Consider the following 24,636-nt stretch of genomic DNA (forward strand, 5'->3'; position numbering starts at 1 on the left):
TAAGTTTTATAGCATATCTTTGAGGAGTAACAAAATAAATTACCATTTAAGTGCAATCTTCATAGATGCAACAAACTTTCTTTCATATTTTGACATATGGATCAGTGGCAGAGCCAGTAGAAAAATAAGTAAAAGCAGTTTTGGGAAAGAAAGATTAAAGGATGTTCTTCCTTTCCTTTATTGTTCCATCTCTGTTCTGTATTTCTTTTTCCTTGGATAAATGTATAGGTTAATCATTTTGAGATCCCTTAGCAGATCTTGTATCTGTTAGGAAAACGAAATAACTGTTAGTGTCTAGTACTAGGTATAGTCTTACATGTGTGTATGTACAGTAAGTGCATACAGTGTCATACATCTTAGAGTTTATCTCTGCTCTTGGATCTTTATAACAACATTATGTGGCTGCTACACTTCCCTGTCGTGCCTTGAGTATAGTAAATGCAATTATTATAAGCTGTGAAATTAGTTTTTAAGTTGAAACATTCAAATACAGCCATATTCCTAAATGACCTCAGAGTAAAGTTTGAAGGCTACATTTCTTTTGAATCAAAATGAGTATAAATCACGTCAAATACCTTGAGTGAGTAGTCCACAAATTGTCAATACATGTGATGATATCGACTAAACCAATTAAATAGGATGGGAAAAAATAATAAAAGTGAATTCATGGCAAATGGATTGCAGTCATCACTGTGAAGAGGTCAGGGAAACTTTTCACTCATTTTACATTCCTCACCACTACCATTGTACCACTGCAAAATAGTGAGGAAAATGAGATGTAGAATAAACCTCAGTAACAATGGTATTATTGTCTGTATTTTATGTGTCAAATATCTCAATATCTTGATATCACTCTGTCGTGGTTTGACATGGAAGTGAATTTTTTTTTCCAGGAAGTTGGGTCAAACCAATCAGTGGTCAGGTTTAGATATTGGCACCTGGAGTGACCAGTGAAAGTATGGACACGCCTCTGAGAACACAGGGGGTTAAAAGCAAGAACTCCCAGGAGAACTCTCTCTTTTAGTTCCAGTCGTCAGAGAGTGCAGACTCTCCCCTGCCCAGCCTTAGGCTGGGTGGGGGAGGGGAAGCCACGCGGCCTTGTCCAGGTAGGCCGAGGGGGCTGAAGGTCTGGAACTGAGCCAGCTCCTGTGGACGGAAGGGTGGAGAGAAGTAGAGATGCCTTTGCCCCCCCCCCCCGCCAAGAGGGAAAGAGACAGAGAGCCTGGCGGCACCTGGAAATCTGCCGGCAGAGGAGAAGGAGAAGGGGGGGGGAAATGCCCAGCGTGGGAGGCGGAACGCCGGACTGAGATATCGGCCGTCCAGGGAGTCTGAACTTTTAACCCTTTCCAGGAAATGAGGGCTTTTTTTAAAAGTATTACTCCTCCTTGATTTGTAGTAGAAGAGAGATAGTCCGGGACCTGAGATGTTAGAAGAAGAAATATTTAGGTAGGAGGAGATGATGAAGTACCTTTTAGCTGGACTCTTCTTGTTAGCCATGGACTGAACCAAAATCTCCTGCAATAGAGACTGCATTTTAAAGGGATGCAGTGGTGACCCAGGGAGACCTGTTTCAGCTTCGAACAGCACAAGAATAACGAGAAACGAAGAGAGTTGAAGAGGGAATGGTGATACCCTCTGTCTTTGGGAAGAAGATGAGTCCTGTTTTTAGACCCCTCGGCCCCAGGGGAAAATGGGGGGGACTGTAGTCCCAGGATGAGAAACTGAACTGTTATATCTTTAGGTCCGTGGCAAAGCATCCTTAAAAGAGCCCTATGAGCAGTCTGTCCATGCATGGTGGTGAGAGCACTGTGACATGGAAAGGAGAGTGTCACACTGGCAGATTTTTCTTCCGGGCGGTTGCCATGTGTGACAGGGAAACACAGGGGGGCAGCTGTGTTTCCTGGGGGGCCTGTGGTGCAAGAGAGACTTCTCTCTCCCTTGATAGTTTAAGCATAGATTACCTGAAGGGTGGTAATTTGATCAAGAATCCCGGGTGATGTTTCATGGCTAGGTGTTTTTAGAATTGGGAAGAGGAGGGGTGGTTTTAAAAGGTCTTCATCCTGGATTTAGTTTATGTGTTTTCTGTATTAGTAGTAGTTTAATAAAGTTTTTTTCCTTTGTTATTAAGCTTGGGCCTGCTCTGCTCTGTCCCTGATAACATCTCACAGCATTTATTTAGGGAAGGTGCATTTTCATGGGGATGCTGGCATTGCGCCAGTGTCAAACCATGACACACTCCCTTTGTATATGTGAGAGAAGCAAGTATGTTATAATTCTTACTATATAAGAGATAATTTACATGAGACTATATTATTATAACTATAAATCTTTTATACATGGGTATGTATACAGAGTGCACTTGCTTGTACATAAATATAAAGCATGCATTTTAAGTTTCATTTTTTTGAGATAAAGTAAGAACAGAGCAGTGTTGAAATCAGTAATGAAAATGAGACAAAAGTCTTCAATTTGACAGGCATTAAGAAGTCTCCTGTAGTTTAGGAACTATAGGAGAAAAGAGAATGAGGTTGAGGAAATTATTTCATAGTCTGGGAACAAGAGGCCTTTAATTCTGAAAAACAGTAGTTTTGAAGTTGATACGAGGAAAATATTTCACAGTACATAAACATAACATCTAGAATTCTCTTCTTAAGAGATACTAAACTTTAAAACCTTAGTGGGATTTAAAATCTTAAGAATTCATATGAATGCCCTTCTTTCATAAGCCAGATACTTACTTGAGACTAACAAACAGCCTTTGTAGTCTGTGTACTAAATTTAGTTGCACATTCCTTGAAATAGCTTGTGCTATTCACTGTGAAGTATCTAGACTAGGCCTCATAGAAGGGGCAGTTTAATTACTCTGAAATCAATGTTGCTGAATTTTGACTTCATGCAAAAATATTTTTATACATGAAATACCTTATTTTCTGAGAAATCATAGACATTTAAAATACTGTTTTGAGTAGTTTGTAGGTGGTTATGGATTATGTGCTTTGACTAAAGAGAAAAGAAAATTTAAAATATTCAGAAAATTTCTAGTTATGCTCTTGATTGTGCTTATTGAGCAACTGCTCTAATCATATGTCTGTATCGTTTTAGGTATAAAAATAATCATTCAGGTGATATTTGAAGTTTCTGACATGTAAGATCTTGTGTTCATACAGAAAACTGTTCTGTACCAATCTCCGAGATCATTGCTGTAGAAGAAACTGAGTTTAACAAGAAACAACGTAACATTGGTAGATGGCAAAAAATGGCAAAGCTACATGCTTTCACAGGTAAGGCAAGTCTCTGGGTGCTTGTGCTTGTTATTCTGTGAAGGTAGTTTAAGGCAGACCCAATGGAATTGTCAAAGTTTTTGGGTTTTTTTTAACAGAAATAATGTGTTTTAAAAAACTCCACCTCCAAAAAGCAACCATCCAAAAAAACAAAAAAATCCAACTAAACAAAACCAACAACAAAAAAACACCAAAAAAGACACCCCCCCAAAAAAACACCCCACCAAAATCCCAAACTGAAATTAACCCTAACAAAAGTCCCACAAAAAACAAACAAAAGAAACTCCTCCAAAAATCTGTTTGTTTATATTTAAAGACCCTTATGTGGAAAATAAAACTCTTCCTTTAAGATCACATGCTGTGTATAGTTATTTTTAATGAAGTTCAAACTAATGTCTGAGTGTTCACCCTTGTGTCTTTTTGTTGTTGAATGACTCTGCTGCAGGACAACTGCTTTCTACTTCTTGACTAGAAAATCGAGAGAGGCTGAAAGAATGAATCCTCAGTGTTTTTGATTACTCCTAGCCATCAGGATGTATGCATGAAAGTTACTTTGCATTATTGACTACATTCTTAAAACAAGGTGCCAGGAATAAGTGTCTGGTTTTGGAAAAGTGCGATGACTTCTGTGCTAAAAAGATGTCATGCCAGAATTTGATGTTGTAGAGTATTTTCCTCACCTTTACTCCTCCAGTAAGAATGATTTGAGATACTGTATATGAAGTGTAGGTATGAGGTCTTAATCCATAACAAAATGTTTTTTTCTCAAATTTCAGCTTTATAGGATGAGGTTACACGGTCGTTGATGTCAGTATGGCTTATCTTCTTAAGCTTGTGGCTTTTTATGTAGATATTGCAGAGTTTGATACAAATAATATGTGAACTTTGTTCACAAGTATGTCTATAATAAGTTGATGAGACATGGCAGGTGTCTGCTTGTTAGCAAGTGTTTTCATTTGGACTCTACAAATGTGCTGGTCATACTCTGAATGCTTCTGTCATTTGTAGAAGTGTGTAGTAGAGGTTAATTACAGGTCAGTATTTTGGAGATCTTTCTGAAGTGCATTTTTCGTTTCACAGAACCATCTCATTATGGTTTTGTTTTTTGTTGTCTTTTTTTTTTTTTTAATTTAAATAGTGTATTATGTGAAGAAAGCCCGAAATCACCGCTGGCGGTGCAGTGACGTGACGTTTTGGAGTGTAGATGAGCACTTATGTAATCAGTGGACACAGGCACTGAAGGAATTACTTGAAATGCAGAGTAAGTTTGAATAAACTATGAACATTTGCACCATCATTTTGTAGGCTTGTACATCAATCAATCAATGTTATTTTAATATATCTGATTTTTTGAACTCTTAAGAGCAGCTTATGCTCAAAAATTGAGGGAGCCAAGAGTTGAAGCGATTCCTTATCACTACTGTATCTTACATATTCACTAAGTTGTACTGAGTGCTTTAATCAGTCAGGATTGTTGGTCATACAATTTTGCCCAGATATAAATTATTTTCACAAAATAGAGACACATTGGAAGCTTAGCAGAGGTTTTAAATGACTGTAGCTTTGGAAGAAGTAATGGGCAGATGTAAGCTCAGGGATTTAAGGTACTCTAGAAATTTGAGGTCAAGGACTGTAGCAATTGGAAGATTTATGGGTGTGTTTCACCTTTCCAGACTCTGTCATCAACAAAATGTATCTTATGTAGTAAGAGTTCCCATTAATCATTGCTGAGACTCTTGGACATCTTCTTCATGGGAGGTTAAAAGTAATTTTGAAGGAGTTATTCCTGAAAGAGATACCTTGATAGATGTCAGGAAGCAGCAGGAGCAGAGTGAGTGACAGAAAGGAGGTCAAGGGTGATCATAGCAGAGGCAGTGCCTTGCTGACCAGGGTCCCACTGTACCTGAGCAGACTGGGCAAAGCAGGGATGGGGATAGATACAGGTCCAATTTACAGTCCAGGTGAGATATAGTAATTGGATCCATCCAGGGAGGCTGGAGCAGAACAGTTGGAGCTGGAGACAGGACTAGGGATGAGCTCCCTACAGTGTAGGTCTGAGGCCCTTCTGAGATACAGAGCTGCAGAAGGGGATTGGATACAAGTACACCTACAGTGGGACTTAAGCAAATACTTAAGGCTTACAGAATAAAAATGAGTATTTTAGAAAAACTGGTCTCAACAGGCATTGAAAGCATTTTTAATATTTTTGTTTTATATACATTACAAAAGGTACATCTCTCTTTCTCAAAAAAATGGGGTTTGTACACCTGTGAGAACTGTGGCCTGAGCAGTCAATTCATTTGAATGAAGTTGTTCATTTTATTAGTAACAAATTCCTTCAGCAAAGGGAATATGTTCTCAGATGGGGTGAATAGTGCTTTGAGTGTACAGCAGATTTAAACCACTCAGTCTGTCTAGACTGGGTGGATTTGTTGTAAAACTGTGCTGACGCAATAAGTCTGATATTTTTTCCTTTTAAGCTAAAAATCCAGAATGCCATTTGAGGAAGTACAGATGTTAACGTTTTTGTCTGTTCCATAAAAAAGGAGATCTAGGTGCAGCAAGCATTAGTGTTTTGTATCTCTGTTAATACAGAGGTGTAATAATTGTTTTAATTGACACTACTAGTATAAATCTATAACCGTTTGGACAAATTTGAGCTAGCAGTATCAAAGATGCTTTTGGAGGGGGGAAGGGGTAACACTTTAGGGCAACTAACAATGTAGGACAAGCATTTGCTGTGCAGCATGTAGTTTTGTGAGGCATTCTTAGTGTGACTTGATCACAGAAAGGAAATGGATTTCCTTAAATATTATTAAAGAAAGAAGAAAGCTTAAATAAATTTATGTAAAAGTATTTTTATGTATGCTTCACTTACAAGTGGCTTTGCTATTGCTGCCCTTTTCGTCTTCTGTGCCTGTAATAGTCATGTAATTATAGTAACTTGAGTAGTGGGAAGGTACTGCAAGAATGACAAGTAACAATGTGAGCTAGGGAGTCAAAAGAAATAATTCTGAATTTCATCTGCTGTCTTATTAGCAATTTGTTCAATACTGTTGATACCAGTATAATAAAGAGAGCAGATGTAGCAGGCTCTTATAGCTCTTTGTTAAAGAGTTACAGGTCTATTATGCTGTGTTTGCTTTGATGTTAATAGGTTTGGTTCTGTATGGCTTAATTAATTTTTTGATGTGTACAAAAGCAGTATACTATGGCTTTCCTTACTGCAGAGTCTAGACCAAAGCAGCTGCTTGTGTATATTAATCCCTATGGAGGAAAAAGACAAGGGAAGAGGATTTATGAACAGAAAGTTGCTCCACTCTTCAGTCTGGCTTCTATATCCACTGATGTTGTTAGTGAGTAATGAGTACTTTAATTTCTTAGTAAACACAATATGAACTCTTTAAAACAATCCTGAGTAGCTGAAGTTCTTTCTGTTAGTTACCTTTTCTTATTAGGGAAATGAAAGAAGGCAGAGGAGAATGTTTTCTAAATAAAGCATAGGTAGCCAGATAAATAGCAACCTTCTATCAGCTTCCTGCTTACTAAAGTAAAACTTCTTGTGCTCCTGCGCTATTTGAGCTCTAAATAAAAGATGCTGCCTTTCTTCTCTTTTTCAGTTTCACTGTTAAATCTAATTGATCATTTACACAATTTTTACTGAAATATTTTTTTCTGTATGTACGGTGTATGTCTCCTTTAATTCTTTCCCTGGCAAACATCTTTTGAGACACATCTTATGGACAGGCTGTTTTATAGTCATATTGGTAATAGAATCATCGTTATTAATTATTTTTATAATTCTATATTATATACAGCTTTATAGTAGTTTTTAATAATAAATTTTAATGTGTTTATTTCTTCACAGTAACCGAACACGCTAACCATGCTAAGGACAACTTATTTGAAGTTAATATTTATAAATATGATGGGTAAGTAACTTTACTTGCCTTTTTTATTATTTTTGAGCCAATATATTATGTAATTGGTCTGTTCTTATCTCTAATTTAAAAGGGTAGCCTTCATTACTAATACATGTATTGCAACAACTGAAAGTCTTGGGGCATGTTCATTTTTGTAGGAGATCCACATTTAGGAATATAAAAAGAAAAGTAAACTGTTTTAGTAAATTAGTTCAACACAATATATTCAAGCATAGTATAACAATATTTGTGTGAGATTTCTGTTCAAAAGATGAATGTAAAATTAATTCTGCTCAGTTGAGCATTCTATTATAGCTCAAAAGCTACCCAGAAATGTTTTATGGTCTTGACATACATAAGTTCAGAACACTGCACCAGTAGCATTCGGCCTGTGTGTAAAAACATGGACTGTTCAGAAATATTTCAGGCGGCTCCTCTTGCTATATATGACTGTTCAATAGTGGCTACATCGTTTCGCTTTATTTGCATTTCTTCTGTTTTGAAGTTACTGCTTTAAAAGAAGGCCTGACTGAATGATGATCTTGTGTTCCATTATTAAGTCTGCTGTAGAAGCAGAATATTTTAATAAAAATGCTAGTAATTTCAGTTTCCTGTTCATGACATGAAACAAGTTACAAGTCTGAAGAAACATGAAAATGTATGCAGATAAACTCTCATACCTACAGTATTTTAAAGTTGTATTTTGTGCCTGACAGGTACGTTTAAGCTGGTAATTTGCAAAAAGAAAACACATAAACACATTGAGTCTTTTCACAGTACGTTTGCTGAAGTACTTGCTATTTTCATTGTCTTTGTTGAGTAAGGGCATGTTGTTGGGAACTGGTTTGAGTAAGAAATGACATTCATAGGCTGAGTTCCCAGACTTCACCTGCTTTGAAATGACTTGCCTTCAAATAAACGGTTTTGTCTATGCTGTGATTTTTCTTAATTTTTCAGAAGTTCAAGGAAGGAAAACATTGATCCTAGAAAAACCTAATTAGTTGTTATTTTTCCTTTTCATTTGAAATAAGTGTAATGATGGTTGGTGAAATTTTTTTACAGCAAGTGGCAGTGACCAATTGTGGTAATATCTGAAGTGGTTTTGGCAGGTTCAAAGTCTTGTATTGTAGAATTTTTTTTACTTTGCTTTTTTTTTCTTTGTTTTGGTTTTTTTGGGGGTTTTTTGGGTTTTTTGGGTTTTTTTTGGTTTTTTTTTTTTTTTTTTTAGTCTCTCTAACATTCCAAGATGAACGATAGGCCAGAGAACTGCATCTTTTTAGACTCTTAGGATTCTTCTGTTCCTGAGCTGGGCCTGGATGGCAATTTGTTTGGGATCTGTAGCCTGTCTTTCCAAACCTAACTTTTGTCCATCATGTACAACTCTTTTTCTGTGGTCAACAGTGATGTTAGGAAGGACTTCCTGAATTAAAACTACTTTTTAAATAACAGATTAAGTGGTTATCTGGAAAATTTTAAAAATGGTTGAACCACATAAATGTGTGTTTCTTCAGGTTTGACTTTCCTCACACAGAGTTAAAGGTTCTTTGGATTCCTGCATCTAATTGTTGTTCAGCTGTCCCCAAAGACTGGTTCTGATGTTTGGCTTTCCCTTAATTCAGTGATGCATTTCTTCATTTCATCTCCAGATTCCCTATTTGGCAAAGCATTACATGGAATTCTGCAAGTAGATACAGGATTCTTAATGATAATTGCTTTACTTCTTTTCAAATGTTTTACTTTAGACAGATAATTTAAATATCTTATGTGTGTTTCCTGTTTGTTCTTCCTATTCTACCTTATAAGAATTTCTTACGGTGAATGTAGTCACCTAATAGCTCAGTGATAAAACAGCTTTTCTTTAAGCAGTTACTTAAAATACTCATTTGGTTACAATATAGCAGGGTTTTATGCATGACTGTGCAGAACAATTAGAACATGCTGAAATATCATGCAGGTAATAGCCATGTTTGGAAGCAGTGACACATCACTGTGGTTTCTTAGGCATATGTCTGTTGCACAAGCTTTTGTAAAATTGTTTCCTACTTTTTGAGTTAGTTCATAGACTGGCTGAGATTAGAAGGGACTGTAATTTTTCAAAAACTCTTTCAAAAAATTTACTTGTGGATTAGCTTCTGAAGTCCTCTAGCAGATGTTGTTTGCTGTTGTCATCTATCTTAAAAGGGAAATGCTCTCCCTCTAGTAAAATCAAGCCAATGAGTTGCAATCACTCTAAGATGCTTCTTTCAGACATTCTTCACCAGGGGCCTTCACATGTGTAGAATATGTCTGACTTCTACATTGGTCTTCTGTTATTTGCTGTGAATTTGGTTGTGCTGTTATTGCATATGTGAAGTTCTTTATTGTATTTACCTTTGATAGGTATAGACCTTCATATAACTGTCCCCTCTGAGTCTGGATACAGTGTTTGTTATAGATGATCAAAGGGCTGGAGCACCTCTCCTCTGAAGACAGATTGGGAGAGCTGAGCTTGTTCAGCCTGAAGAGACTTTAGAGCATGTTTCAGTACCTCAAGGGGGCTTAAAAGGAGGCTGGAGAGGGACATTTTACAAGGGCATATAACAGGACAAGAGGGAACAGTTTTAAAATGAAAGAGGAAAGGTTTAGATTAGGTTTAAGGAAGAATTCTTTGCTGTGAGAGTGGAGAAGCACTGGAACAGACTGCTTCGAGAAGTCATGGATACCCTGTCCCTGGAAGTGTTAAAGGCCAGGCTGCATGGAGCTTTGAGCAAGCCAGTACTGAGACAACGCTGACCTTGAACTGACGTGGAAATTTTTGTTTCTTTAGCTCATTTTTTGAGTCTGCAGAGAAAGAGAAGGCTAAAATTCAGGAATAGTGTAGTTAAACTATTGGAAGAGAAAAAAAAAATACAAAACTTGAAAACAAGTATCCTTTTATCTTTCTCTCTGTCTCCTAGGTCTTAACTTAGAGTTGAAGAGTTCACGTCTTTAACACTGTCCTCACTATTCACGGGAAAAAACAACTGTTTTTTTCAAGGTTTCCATCTGCTGAAAATGCAATAATAACTAAATTTTAATCATCTATACTTAAAAATTAGATTAATTTGTCTTGTGAAATAAGTGCTTATTCTGCAATATCTGTTGCTGATGATGTGAAAGAGTATTAGTTTATGAGTTAGAAATTATTGCTATAGATAACAGTACACATTCCTAGACTTGTGTGCTAGGAACTACATATGTAAAGTAACTCTGGATTTCTCATGTGTTCCTTTAAAGTATATTTGAATTAGTTTGTTTAGTTAAAGAATGTTTATGCTTACTGAGTGCATTTGATTTGTTGTTCATAAAATGTATCCTGCTGTAAAAGAGTCTTTTTACTTCCTAGTATTTGCTTGGCTGTGGACTCTCTGCTGAGCTTTAACATACTCAGGATCTGTGTAGCTGCTGTACCAGCTCTGACCTGAATTAAATTTGTGAAACAAAGTTTTTCATCTGGTAACATTTAGAACTCTGTCTCATTATGAATGGTTATGTAGCTATAAATGACTTCTGTCAATTTGATGGAATCTGAGCATGTTCAAAAGAAGATGCAGGCATGCACTTCTCTGGATTTTGATTTTCATCTACTGTATGTTCCTATTAAATAGTGTAAAATATACTTCTGCTTGAAGTGGCAAATGTTAACTTTTTCCTTTTTAGTAAAGGTACCTTATTTCCATTTTGTGTACTTCAAAAGCTGTATGTACAGTCCCGTTCAGTGTTTTATTTGTATAGTGAATTTCCACTAATATTTGTCTGTCTGCACACAGTAGCAGAGGATAAAGATTTTTGCAGGTTGCATTCCAAAATTTTTTCCTAATGTTACAGATATGTCTAGGTGCATTTGCAGTTTTGTAGCTTGAAATTTTTTTCCTGCATTTTGTTATTTGCCGAGTTGACTGTGGGCTACTATATCCTGTAAAAATGAAGGAAGATAATAGAACAACTATTTTTGGTGTGCCCAGTGCATGCCCTAAGTAGAACACTTGCCGTGTTGTTTATTGACTGTTAGTGTGCATTCTAATTTGTGTTTCCTGGCAGTGTTGTTTGTGTTGGTGGGGACGGCATGTTCAGTGAAGTGATGCATGGTCTCATTGGAAGAATGCAGAAGGACTCTGGCATAGACCAAAATAATCCCAAAGCATCGTTAGTCCAGTGCAATATAAGGATTGGCATAATTCCTGCTGGTAAGAAAGGGCTATCTTTCAGTTTAATTTATTCATTCATTCTTGAAATTTTTTCCTATTCATAACTTGATGAATTTAGGCCTAAGTGTAAGATCTGAGCAATGATTTCTATCAGGACACCCAATTAAAAACGTTTGTATCCATATAAAATTATTTATCACATGCAATTTAATTTAGGAAGAATATTTTGTAAAGGAAATCAAATCTTAATGTATAACTTCAGAATTTAATTACTTTTTTTTGTGTCTTACTGTGTGATAATATGAGATAAGATGTTGACAGTAATACCCTTCTAAATGCATTAAGAAGTGGAATTTACTAAACAGAAATTTACCTGATAATTTTTTTTCCAGTTCCAAATCTGCCACTAATTTAGTTAGAATTATAATGAGAACTTTCCAGTGGTCTGTCAAACTCCAAACAAATGCTAAGATTCCTGGACTCTCCTTTCTTCCATTTGTTCTCGCAGCAAGTACAGGGCATCTACAACTGAGGAACGGTTCTCATTTTCCAGACCACATTGCAGTTTCTGCCCTTGTTAGAGGTGCTACGCATTCACAGTTGTCAATGTCAGCCACTTTTTCAGGCAGTCCTGACTGCTGTCATTTGAGAGAACTCATTCTTCAAACTGAGGTCTTTCTTGATATGATTATTGTTATTATTATTGACCATAAAGGCATTCTTTAGATCAGCCTTACTATTTTCAGTCTGGTGTCCCAGCTGTTACCTCATCCTGCCCATTTGGTCCTTGAAGATTCCTTCAAAAGCAGATAAACAAGTTTGCTTTCTCTTACAGGACAGAATTAACTGCTGCAACTCTTTAACAGAATCAGTAATTTTGAGGTCTCTGTAGGAATACAGGGAGACAGCCCAGTATCCTTTCTATGCTGTTCACTTTTCTTGTCTGATGCTTGAGCTTTGAATTAAAGAACTGGACATGAAATAAACATTGTGAGCTTCTGGTTAGAATTAAAATAAAGGCTTCTGAGAAAATTTAGTTCAGGTTGTAAAACTATACCGAGTGAAGTACAATGTTTGTACTCTCAAGCTATGGGTGACTAATTTTATACTCCTTACATCTTTGTGAAAAATGTATCCAGACCCAAATGTTCTGAATTGTTGCTTGCAAGAAGCTTAACCTTATCTGCTTGCAGTATAAAAAATGTTTGGTATCTAAAAATTACAATGTGAATATCCCCTTAGGGATTTTCACCCTCCTATTACATTTAAGTACATTCTGATTTTATTTGTTAAAGCTTTGTATTAAAGTCAGTATGTATAATGAACTTCACAAGAGTAGAACTTGAAGTGTTCTTCTTCTCCTTCTTTTTCTTACTTGGGCAAATTTCTTGAACTAAAGATTTTTCACTTGCATGACTGGTTTCAGAAGATTTTGCCTACTATCACCTATTTGGTGATATGTGACTGTAAGAAAATACAATTGAAAAACCAGAACCTCAATATTAAGAGCTATTTCTTTGTCCTCAGGAAAGATTAACCTTGCTTTTTCAACATTATCTTAATGTGTTTTTTCCAATTACACCCAAAAAGTATTATCTTCATTGATATTTTAATTTTGTTAACATTTATCAAGTCACTTCTCTTACATATTTTAATGTTTTGTTGTGTTTTGTCCTCTGTATCCTTTTGCTATTTGAATATATACTGTATGTTCTATTCCTAGAACTGATGTGAGGTACAGCCTTGTAATCAGTGCTATAGTTCAAATATTTTCTCCAAGTCATTATTCAAATTCCTCAAAAATTATTTATAATGATGTGTAAGGAAGCTGACCTTAAAGTTCTATTAAGTGTTTAGAAATAAAGAGGATAATATATATCCTGATCTGTTTGTATATTGTACAGTATTTAAAATGATCCGTTACTGTATATATGTGAAAGTGCTTATTTACTGAAAAAGGTAGTCAACTCACTGAACAAATATTGACACATCTAGTCATTATAGTGACCTTAAATTGAGTATGAAATAGCATAACCCTCCCTCTAGGCAGCAAGATTTGGGGTTTTGTTCTGGTGTGTATTTTTCCAGCCCATGGTGAAGCTGTTCTCTATTTATCTTTGCTTGATATAATGGAGTTCTGGCCATGTATTGACCCCAACAGATATTCTAGCTATATCACTACTGCAAGAAATAAGTGAAATTCTTAAGACTTCTTTTTTTTTTTTTTTTAACTAAACCAATAGTCCTGAAATAAAAGTCAAAAGTAATAATGAAATAATAATCATACATCTAATAAAACTTCATCCATTGTGTTCTACTTCTTTATAACCAACCTTCTTTAAAATAGCCTGAGAACTCATTAATAGATACTGAAAACAAAGACTACTCACAGTTTAGAGATGAAGATCTAAAGCTCTGTGTGTCTTCTGATGCATAGAGATGGTTTACTCAGTGATGACAGGAGCGTGGGTTAAGGTGACAGTGGATCAGTGTTTTCACCTTCTTTATCACTTAGTTCCTGAAATCCGGTTGTGTTAAGAGAAACTTGGCAGATTGTGGTTTGTGGTTGTGATTAAACAGTTTCTATATTGAAACAAACACTAAATTCAGCAGATAGTTTTTGCTCAGAGACTGACAATGTAATTGTACAAAGGTTCAAAATTACAAATGAAAGAGATTTAATGCTAAAACATTTAATGCTAAAACATTTAATGCTAAATGACTGGGTTTCAATGATAAGCTTTATTTCATAGCGGAATTCGATTGTGCAGGCTCTTTTTTTTAATGTTGAATACTATTTGTAAATCATGATTCTAACTTTCTGGAGCAAGTCCCTGCTTGGATCTTTTGTTTGGTTGTTTTTTGTTTTTTTTTTCTTGAACAGTTGTGTCAGTTTCCCAATGGCCTCTTTCCTTAGTGTATCTTATTGTTGAAAAATATAATTTTTTCTTATGCATTATGGAACATTTCTATGAAATAACTTGTAGTTTTGTTGACCTGGATAAAAGACTTATACTCAAATGTCAGTTTTAGCTTCTGATTTTATCTTAGTTGCAGCCATTCTTCAAATCTGCCAGTGGAAATTGACTCTTTGTCATTGTAAATGGATTTACTGTTAAGAGTACTTAGAAGCTGTAGTGTATCTCTGAAAACCTCTTTTTAGTTATTTTTTCCTCTAGGCTTTAAAAGCCAGTTTTTTCTTACCAGCCTTAAAAGCACTTTCAGCTATGTGGTCTCACTGCATTCAGACTAGTAATATGTCTCCATAGAACTTAAAGAGAGAGAATGATTCCTGCTATGGCTTGGACACTGAGGTTTCATCCACATGTTTTAGTATTAAAATTGCACCCTCTGGAGTGAGCCAAAATAATTTGCTGTTCTTATTACATAGAATAGAATGCTCTTCTTGGCACAGAATAGGAGGACAAAGCTGTCAACTGCTGTTCTCTTTTTAGTTTAAAAGAACTTACTAGATTAAATATTCTTAATGATCTTAGCAGATAGGAAAAAACAAACCCACTTCACTCTGTTGTACTGTGTTGTACTGCATTAATTGCAAAAATCAAGTCTGCAACCCACTGTGGGGGAAAATCTAAGCACTTGGGAATATTGAGTAAAGTATAGACACAAACTTAATAGTGATAGTGATTTTTAGGCTTCTAGTGTATCTAGATTACTCTGGGTTCTGGTGGTCAGCTCTTTTTAATGTTTAAGCTTGAAGGACACAATATGATTATAATCAGAATGTTGATGTGTCACTGTAGAAGTTAAGAATGCCAAACACAGTACAGGCTTCCTGTATGAATGTAATACAGGAAGAAGATGGGGGGTTGTCACGGTTTGACACTGGCGCAATGCCAGCATCCCCATGAAAATGCACCTTCCCAATATCCAAACCTGACCACTGATTGGTTTGACCCAACTTCCTGGAAAAAATTCACTTCCATGTCAAACCACGACAGGGGTTCATTCACAAACTTAAAAAATAGATTCAAGTCAAGTTGTGAAGTGTGACTGGACTCATACCGCAATTATTTAGAGTGTAAAAATTATCTTTAAAATGTGTTAAAGCATAGCAATAAAAGCTATCTTTCTTGTTTAATTACTCCAAGTCATCTCTTCTCAGTTTCAAAGATTGTAATATTTAATGATCTTTGCCATTTAGTTAGCATCTCATTTCAAAGTTCACTATATCCACTTTGAAATCTGAAGTGCATGTTTTATGCTCCTCCTTCAGTACTTTAAATCCATTAAACTTCTTGAAATGACAGTCTTAGGGCTAAGTACTGCATTTAATACAGTAGGCCTGCCATCTAGACAAGTAAGTCAATATTACTTACTCCTGTGATGTTAATTTCATCTCTAAAATCTGCCATTATTAGATTAATCCACTTTTGTTGTCTTGTGTTACTGAGCTTACGCTGAAGTAACCAAAAAAATCCTACACCAAAGTCTTTCTGGACTGTTTCTCTTTAAGCCAGTCTGTTGTTCTGCAGATGTTAAACTTTTCTTCTGGTTTCTGTATGTGTAAAGGAAGATATACAAAACTTTGAGTAGGTACATGGGTGTAAGCCCAGATCCTTCATCTCTCCCTGTAGCAGTAGCTTCTCCCCTTACTTTTGTATGGTTCACCTCCTTCTTATTTAATAAGCACTTCTCAGAAAAGTAGTTTCGTGGAATTTTTCAAAATATTAAATGCTGTTTGGTCCAAAACATGCAGTTACTCTGTCATTAGGACAGCTTACCTGACATTTAATCTATATGATTTCTGCATGGATTATGGATTCACAAAAACTCTGCACAAATATGAGACCCCCACTGACGTTGCTGTTCTACTTTTTTTCACTACAAATACTCTTCTTATACTAATTTGTCTGAGGAATCTGTAGGTGCCATGGGAGCACTTGCCTCTGTCAAGAGTATATCATATAGAGCAATACTCATGAGCTCTAAAAGTATTTCTATTTCTTTATTAAATTCACTGTTTTCCATAGGATCAACATCTAGCTGACTTGCTTCTGTCACCTGCTTAGTTTTGTACTTCAAGTGGTTGTAATTTGTTTAGTTTTCCATCAATAAAAGCACAAAAATAAATATTTGTACCCCACACCGTGTGTGTTTTGGTTTAAGAACCCTTAGTTGTAAGTTAGTAGTCTAATAATGATTCAGATTACTAAGTCTAGCACTTTGTCTGTCTGTTGTTGGTCCACCAATCAATGGCATGAACTCGTCCATACAACCAGCAAATTATCTGATTTTTGCTTAGCCACTTTGGTAGTTCTATTACCAATTTAAACTTGTGAAGTGGTGTCTGAGTGTACCTGTCTGCATGACTTGTCTACTCACAAATATCTAGCAATGTTCACATGCAAAGGGGAAATCTGGTGATTTAGCTGTAGTTCATTCTGTGTAATGCAGTCCCTCACTTCGCTTTCTTTAATATTGCTTTAGCAAAACATACTTATGCAGAGTATGTGGTCTTTCATCCGTGAATAAATATATTAATCATTCTTCCTTGTGATTAAAATGAAGGATTTCCTTAATTTTTATATTATGAAATGTATTTCTATAAAAGATTGCATTTTTCATACTTGCGGAGGAAAAGAACACAGAAGAACTTGCCTGTATAACAGCCACGTGGATGTATGAGACCTCCTAATAAAAAACAGACTTTGGGGAAAATGAGTGATGTATGGTAAAGATACAAAGTAATTATACCTGCTTTAACAAGAGCATGTTGTGCCCTCTACATAATTCATGTTTTCAGTGAGGTCTTAATATCAAAGTGTCTGGGATGAAAGCTTTCTTTAGCTGGGAGAATTCAGATATTCACCATCTACCTATGGTATGGTGGTGTAGTGCCACCATCGTTGAAATGTACTGGCCCTATGCAAGATGATTCTAGTACTGGAGTAGGAGTTGGAGGATAAGCAGAATCATCTGCAGCACTGGTGGTTGGTGGCATTTTAGATAAAATAATTAATATCTTTAAGGTAAGTTTCCGTTTGAAACTGACACTCAAATTTTCATGCTTACATTTGGTGTCTGCAAGTGAGATGGTCATCTAAACTTACAGCAGGGGGCATCTGGTCAATAGGATCAGCAGAGCCTGTTGATCTTCTGTTGCATCTACTTGTCACATGCAGATGTCTTGCTTCCCAAGGCCTTCCACTGAGGCCTGTGTGTTAGTGCCTTGACTCAAGCTGGAGCTGCCATCAGCTATTCCTGGCAAAATGTCCTTGACCATAACAGAAGCTTTGGCATATTGTCTGCAGTGTGGCATGCACACATACAGCTGTGTGTGTCTTAACCTGAAACTTAATCATTGCTTTGCATGCTGATTTTCTTTTCTAACAAACCAATGCAATAATTAGTTTCTGTATTAAATCGGTTTCTGTCCTTTTTTTTAAGCGAATTAGGACCCAGTTAACAAGCAGTCCAGCTACTGTCTTCACATTTGCATATAGTTCTCTGGAAGCCATAAAAACCTCTTTTGTGTTCCTTCACTCAGGCTATTGCCCTTAAAAATCCCCAAAGAAAATCTGGCAGAGTATGTATATAATTTTTCTGTGGGTTTAGCCAGAGTGTACAATACTCACCACTTAACATTAGTCAAGAGTCATGCTCTATGAGAAGCTTCTTGCCCGAACTGAGTGCTCTGGCAATCCTAAGATAATAATCATGTGATATTATTCAAGCTATATTTACATTCTAATCTTTCATTTCCTATTAGACTTGTACTGATGACATAACCCAGATTTTGATGGGTTTGTGTGTCCATCTGTTCAGAGTGCTGTTTCAGTAGTTGTAGAGTCCACATCCAGTGAAGATCCACCTAAAGATCTAGAAGTCTTGTTTGGTTAAGTATTCAAAAGAATTCAAACCCTTAGTCATCATGAACATTTTTGTGACCTTTAAACATGTATTATTAGTGTGCTTAGTGTGGTGTATGGCAAGTTACATTCTCTTTTTATATGTCAGGAATGCCATAATAGTTATATCCATGTAAATGGGTTACTGGTTTTGTTACACCATACTACCAGCTCCAAGAGGAAAAAAACAACAGTATTTTACTTTTGGTATGTCTCCCATTTTAGAATCTCAGAATTAATTTCAGACTTCAGTTTTAATTTTAGCCCTTCCTTACTAGTTAATGAATAGAAATGTAAATAAGTTCTGTGTAATTGCCAGACAGATGAATCAGTTTTTAATTGAATATAGAAGATCATAGGGAAATGGGCCTCTGGTGTTGAAAAGTAGCTTGCATGAATTCCCCTCTTCTCCTCCCATCTGTAGTGTAAAACCACTTGGAAGCTCTGTTTGCGTCAAGACAAATGTAATTGAGGTAATTGTAGGAGCAGAATGCACACAGATGTGGAAGAAATGAGAAATGTTGGATGGTTAGGCTTGTACATTTAGCAGTAGAAGTTTAGGTCAGATCTCTCAGTGATTGTTTTTCTTTTCAAAAGTAGTCAGAATTTTCTGTTCATGAGCATAGGAGACAATATGAAACTTGACAGTAAATTATAGCTTCAGCTTCAGAAGTCCACTTAATATTTTATTTTATAGAACTTTAAATGTGACATGAGATCATCATCTGTGTACCTCATCTGTTGTGATACTGAGGGAAATTGGAATACTCTGTCTTGCAATGGCATATGCCTGTAATGGTGCACTGGCACCATCTTGAACCTTAGCCTTGTAGGGAGAGTTTAGTCACACTGTTTATTTTCTCCTGCAGTCCTCTTATATTCTCTTTAACTGGCTCCTGGAGCTGCTGCTTGTTTGCTGTGGCAGATTTCTGCATAGCGTTTACTTGGTAAAAGCTTCTGTCGTGCCATTCACAGGCAGAGGAAGTGGTGTCAATCTTCTGAAAAGGAAAGGATTTTCTTTGCTCCTATTATTAACTGCTAATGCCCTGACTATTTCCAAAATGAAAAAGAACTAGAAGTGGTTTTTAAATAATGGTTGCTCATTCCTCCATTATTCATTTCTATTTCAATTTGATAAGTCCTCAGACATCAAGTACACTGTATTTGAGCTGCTCTTCCACCTAATGTATTGGTAGGAAATCTGAGAACATGTATGTGGACACAGTTTATCTTTTCAGGCATCTACCTTTGACTTTGAAGGAATTCAGTTTCATGGAAGGAATGGGAGAAACTGTAAGATAAATTTGGAGTTAGGTGCTGCAACAAATGCACTTCTGTATGTCTGGATTTGAGTTCCAAGTCCCTGCTGCAGAGCAGAAACCAGATCCCTATGTTAGGCGCTTGTTTTCTATAGGAAATGGGGAGAGTTGTCCATTTCTAAACAGCATATAGGTGAAACCTAAAGCTTCCCCACTTTCTTCTTGTAGGTATTTTGCATCAAGTCTGTAAAGGTACATCTCTGTCCATTTTGTTACTCTATCTAGAAACTAATTCCTGAAAGCAAGTATTTTTACTAATTTTCAAATAATGGAACAGAGCAGAAGTTTCTGGTATGACATCCTGAAATATAGATCAGTACCACAAAAAACAGCCGACCAGTCAATTTCTCTTCTTTTCATAAGATCTCAATGAGCAAGAAATCTTAAACAGAGGAGAATCAATGTATGCCTGCCTCATTTGACAAAAAAGCTATAATGTAATAGTGAAATTTTCCATGTAAATTAACCTACTTCCCTTCATAACTGCTACATATTTATTGCTTATATTGTGAAATTTTTGTACTTTGTATGGAGAGCAATAATTTGTTTTCATGGGGGGATGGGATATTATAGTTTAAATAACAAAAATAATAATATAGTATTCCTGTATTTACTTTGTTCCATAAAATAGAAACGAACAAACCAAAGGAACATAATGCTTTTATTTGGAGGACTGTGCCAGTAATACTTGTTTTGCAAAGATACAAATTTATGCCTAGTTTTTTATTTTTCAGGATCAACAGATTGCATATGCTATTCAACTGTTGGCATTTCTGATCCAGTAACTTCAGCTCTTCATATTATTGTAGGTGGGTGGTCGCAGATTGCTGTGTTGTTACTAAAATGATGGAAGTAGCCCAAAATACTATTTTCATTTAGTTCTTTCTTTATGTCTGTGAAATGTAATCTGAACATAATGGCTGAGTTGAAATACAGTTTTTTTCTGGGATTTAAGTCTCTGATTTGAAATACAGGAGGTTAAAAACTACTTGCGTTCTCTAGCAGTAATTAATTGTTTTCAAGGGATCATAATATTTCAAAAATGTTGTGCTAAAGTTTTCATGAATTCTGTCATTCTTTTGAAAGTAGTAAAATGCAATAAGCGGCATCAGTTGTTGGACTATATCTCTATATATAAGTATATCTATTTTAGAGAAAGCTTTGAGAAATGCATGTACATTTGAATAATAGTATTTTGTGCCAGTTGTCCAATTTTCCTGGGCAATTCAATATTTCCTTGCCAAGTTAGAGTTACGATACCTTCTGGTATCATTACTGAGTAACAGCTGCAGTTTTAGGATCTGGTGTTGCAAAGATTTGCACACGTGCTTCTCTTACTAACCTATGGTTTACTCTGTTCAGCATCTGTGCAGTTAAAGCCTTTGGACTAGGATTGGAAAGATGTGGCTTTATATATCATAGTATTTTAGCTGTGTCGTTAAGTCCCAGAATCACAGAATGGGTCAGGTTGGAAGAGACCACAGTGGATCATCTGGTCCAACCTCCCTGTGAAACAGAAAAAAACCCAAACTCCAAAATACCAAACAAAGCAAAAAAACCCACCCCCACTACTCCTCACTTGCATGAGGAGGACATCAGAGAAGCGGTGTATTCTTTGTTCTTAAGGATTTCCAGGACTCAACTGGATAAGCCCTGAGTAACCTGATGGGTCCTCATAGCTGCACCTGGTCTGAGTGGAAGGTTTGATGAGAAACCCCCCAGAGGCTCCTTCCAGCTTGACATATCCTCTGATAGTATGACAGATAGGTTTAAGTACTACCCAGGAGATGTACAGGAGATACTGCATGGATCTGCTTAGGAAAAGGGGCTGTCAATCATTGACACAGGGTGCCAATACTTAGAAGACATGTAGATGTGGCACTTAGGGACATGGTTTAGTAGTGGTCTTGAGAGGGCTGGGTTAACATTTGGACTTGATGATCCCAAAGGCCTTTTCCAATCTAAATAGTTCCTCAACTCTATCCCCTCCTACTGCTACAGGGTGAAGGACTGTAAATTCTTCATTGCACGTTTTTAGCATACTGAGCCCTTTCTTCTCACTTAGTGTTTAGAGCTTTTAAAGTATGAGATTAAATTGGTATTAAAAATTATATGTCCTTTATGTGGAAGAAGTATATGCATTTATGACATATATATTGACATAAATGCAATATGTATTTTTTATTTTTAATGACTTTGCAGTGTTGAAGTTACTATCATGCTTGCAGCTGCAAACAAAATAAGGCTTGACAGACCCTTGCACTTCTGATCTTCATAGGTGACTGTCAGCCTCTGGATGTCTCTTCTGTACATCACAACAACACATTTTTGAAATACTCCGTGTCCTTGCTGGGTTATGGTTTTTATGGAGATATATTAAAAGATAGTGAGAAGAAGCGGTGGATGGGTCCAATGAGATATGACTACTCTGGTAATTTGTTTTAATTACTACATTATTTTGTTAGCATGTAAGCATATTGGACTAGTTGGTTTACTCTCTCCAAACCAACCTTCTTTGAAGCTTGTAAACATCAGAAATAGATTGAGCCTGATTTTAAACTCTTTATACTACCAAGTATATTGGATCACATTATGTAAAGCTCTGTAACTTTGAGGTTAAGACAGAGAGTGGGCTTAATAAAGTTGGGTTGAACATGTGCCGCCTATTAAAAATGGCTTAAAAAATAGTAACTTCTCTGTACTAATAATTTTGACTTTCTTTTTAATCACTTAAAGAGAGAGATGGGCACTCCTCCATCTTGAACATTCAGTTGATGGAATGAATTGTTAATTTTGCCCTTATAGAGAGAGACAAGTGATTTAGTCTTGTTACCCAATATTTGAATAAATCCTATGCTAGTGGAAAGTGTCTTTTGCCTTGTTTGATTTATGTTGTGTTAGGGAAAGAAGATGCATGAGGAGAGTTTTAGTGCAGGCAAATTCTAAGATTCAGCAGTGATACATAACTAAATTTTTTTTGTTGTTTTTTAAAGCTGTCAAGTGAAATAATGGCACTTCTGACAAATGTTAAAATATTGGAATGGTGCTGTGGTATTCTCTTGTTCCTTAGAGTCTCAACCGTTGTAAGAAAAAGACTTCTGAGCTCAAGGAGGGCTACTGTTGTTTTGCAACCCTTAGACAAGGAAAGAGATGAAAAATCAAGGAATGTATGCAGAGATGTTTGCCATGTGGATTTATAATGACATAATGCTGCGTAATGCCTTTTTTAATGTAGGCTTCAAGACTTTTCTTTCTCATCACTATTATGAAGGAACAATTGCTTATCAACCAGCAAAACACACACACGGATCTCCACGAGATAAAGAGAGCTGCAGAACGGGGTAGGCTAAAGTTTATCTCTGGATATTTGGTGTGAACTATTTAAAAACATAAACAGAGGTTACAGAACTATTGGTTTTAATATCAAAACACTTACTCTAAAAGAGATAAGCTTGTAAAAACAATTATTGACTCATTAAGAAAAACACCTCATTTTATCAGATCATTAAACAAAAATCTAATAAAATTTTGTTAGCTGGTTCTCCTCCTCCCTCAATTTTAAGTGAAGCAAAATATAACAGCACAGGACCCAGTTACAAGAGCTGAGATTACTATGCCGTGTTGCTACTAAGAAATCAAAAATCTTCATGCCTTGTAGCTTCTACAAATGGAAATAATAATTCAGAAATTCTAAAGTGTTCACATTGTAACTGCATCTAAAAATTTTAGTAGTTGTTTTAGTGCCATAACAACAGCTGGCATGCCTTGTCCTGAGGACAAGTCCTCTCAGGAATCAGCCTATTTAGCCTGTTTCTCTGTATACTGCTATGATGCTGTTTGAATTCTGTGTGATATTCTTCACTTGTTTCTTTAGTCAGGGGGTCTGCCTTAATCTCCCAGTGCTCCTTCCTTTCTCTTTGCTTTTCACCTGCTTGAAATTATGCACTAGTATTTTTAATTCCTCTTCATATATGGCTTTAGCTATCAGACATAAAGTACTTGTCACAGCACCAAACAGCACAGCAGGATACAGAGGAGCCACAAACTTTGCCCAGAAACAAAGAGACTGCTGTACTGGTGCTGTGACACACTAGAAATCAGACTCCAGCATCAGCTGGAGCAGCTATCCCGACCCATCAGGTGCCCTCATGCAGGGGAAGCTCCAGAGGGAGAAAGCTGTCATCCAGGAATGGAGTTAAGGAATGCCTGGTTTCTCACAGGGGACTTTTTACTTCCTGATAACTGCTGGAAGGGCAATAGGGCCAGGCACAAGAAATTTAGGAGAATCATGGAGTGTGGTAATGAGATTGATCATGCAGATGATTGACAGGCTGGCTAGAACAGCTGCTCTGCCTGTCTTGTTACAGAAGATAAAAAGTGGGGATGTAATGGATGAGGGCAGTTTTGGCAGTGGTGACTGTGAGGTTACAGAGTTTTAACTCCTGAGAGAAGTAAATGAGACAAAAAGTAGAATTGCAACCTTGGACTTTAATTTGGTTTATTTGGGTATCTTGGCAAGATTCCATGGGAGACTGTCCTGGAGTACAAAGAGGCATAGGAGAGTTAGTTGGTACCTCCTCAGTGTTCAAGAATAATCCATTCTGATACTCAGAAGCTTGAAAAACCAGGATAGAAAAGCAGTTTGGGTGAGCAAGGAACTGAGTAGTAAAGACAAAGTGAAAGTGGAATGGGTTACTTTGGAAGAACACCAAAGACATTGCTTAAATATGCAGGAATGAAATTGAGAAAGCCAAAGCTCAGGCAGAGTTGAAATCAGTGAGGGATGTGAAGGGTGTTGCTTCTTATGAAGGGATTATTTAAATATATTGGTCATAACAAAAGGCTGAAGGAACTTGCTGCTTAGCAGCATGGGGAGCACAGTGATAAGATATATCGAAAAGGCTGCAAAGTTACTCCTTTACCCCATTTTCACTAATGTAGTCTCATCCCAGGCCATACAGGTCCCCATGCTCCTGGATGAACGGGAAACAATGGATATTACATACCTTGACTTTAGCAAGACCTTTGGTCCTGTTTGCTGTAGTATTCTTAAAACTGAGTTGATGAGATATGGA

General features: G+C 36.5%; 1 protein-coding gene across 3 annotated transcripts in view; it reads left to right on the forward strand.

Moving 5' to 3' along the window:
• Positions 1-24,636, forward strand: part of CERK (ceramide kinase) — a 44,214-nt gene that overhangs the window by 7,676 nt on the left and 11,902 nt on the right. For all 3 annotated transcript variants that reach the window (XM_053943136.1, XM_053943137.1, XM_053943138.1), the window contains exons 2-9: positions 3,168-3,281; positions 4,420-4,542; positions 6,512-6,637; positions 7,150-7,213; positions 11,264-11,409; positions 20,296-20,370; positions 21,840-21,992; positions 22,797-22,902. In XM_053943136.1, coding sequence (XP_053799111.1) covers positions 3,168-3,281; positions 4,420-4,542; positions 6,512-6,637; positions 7,150-7,213; positions 11,264-11,409; positions 20,296-20,370; positions 21,840-21,992; positions 22,797-22,902 — 907 coding nt within the window. The remainder of the gene's footprint in view (positions 1-3,167; positions 3,282-4,419; positions 4,543-6,511; positions 6,638-7,149; positions 7,214-11,263; positions 11,410-20,295; positions 20,371-21,839; positions 21,993-22,796; positions 22,903-24,636) is intronic.

This window comes from Vidua chalybeata, chromosome 5 (genome assembly GCF_026979565.1).
Source record: "Vidua chalybeata isolate OUT-0048 chromosome 5, bVidCha1 merged haplotype, whole genome shotgun sequence".
Classification (NCBI taxonomy): Eukaryota; Metazoa; Chordata; class Aves; order Passeriformes; family Viduidae; genus Vidua; species Vidua chalybeata.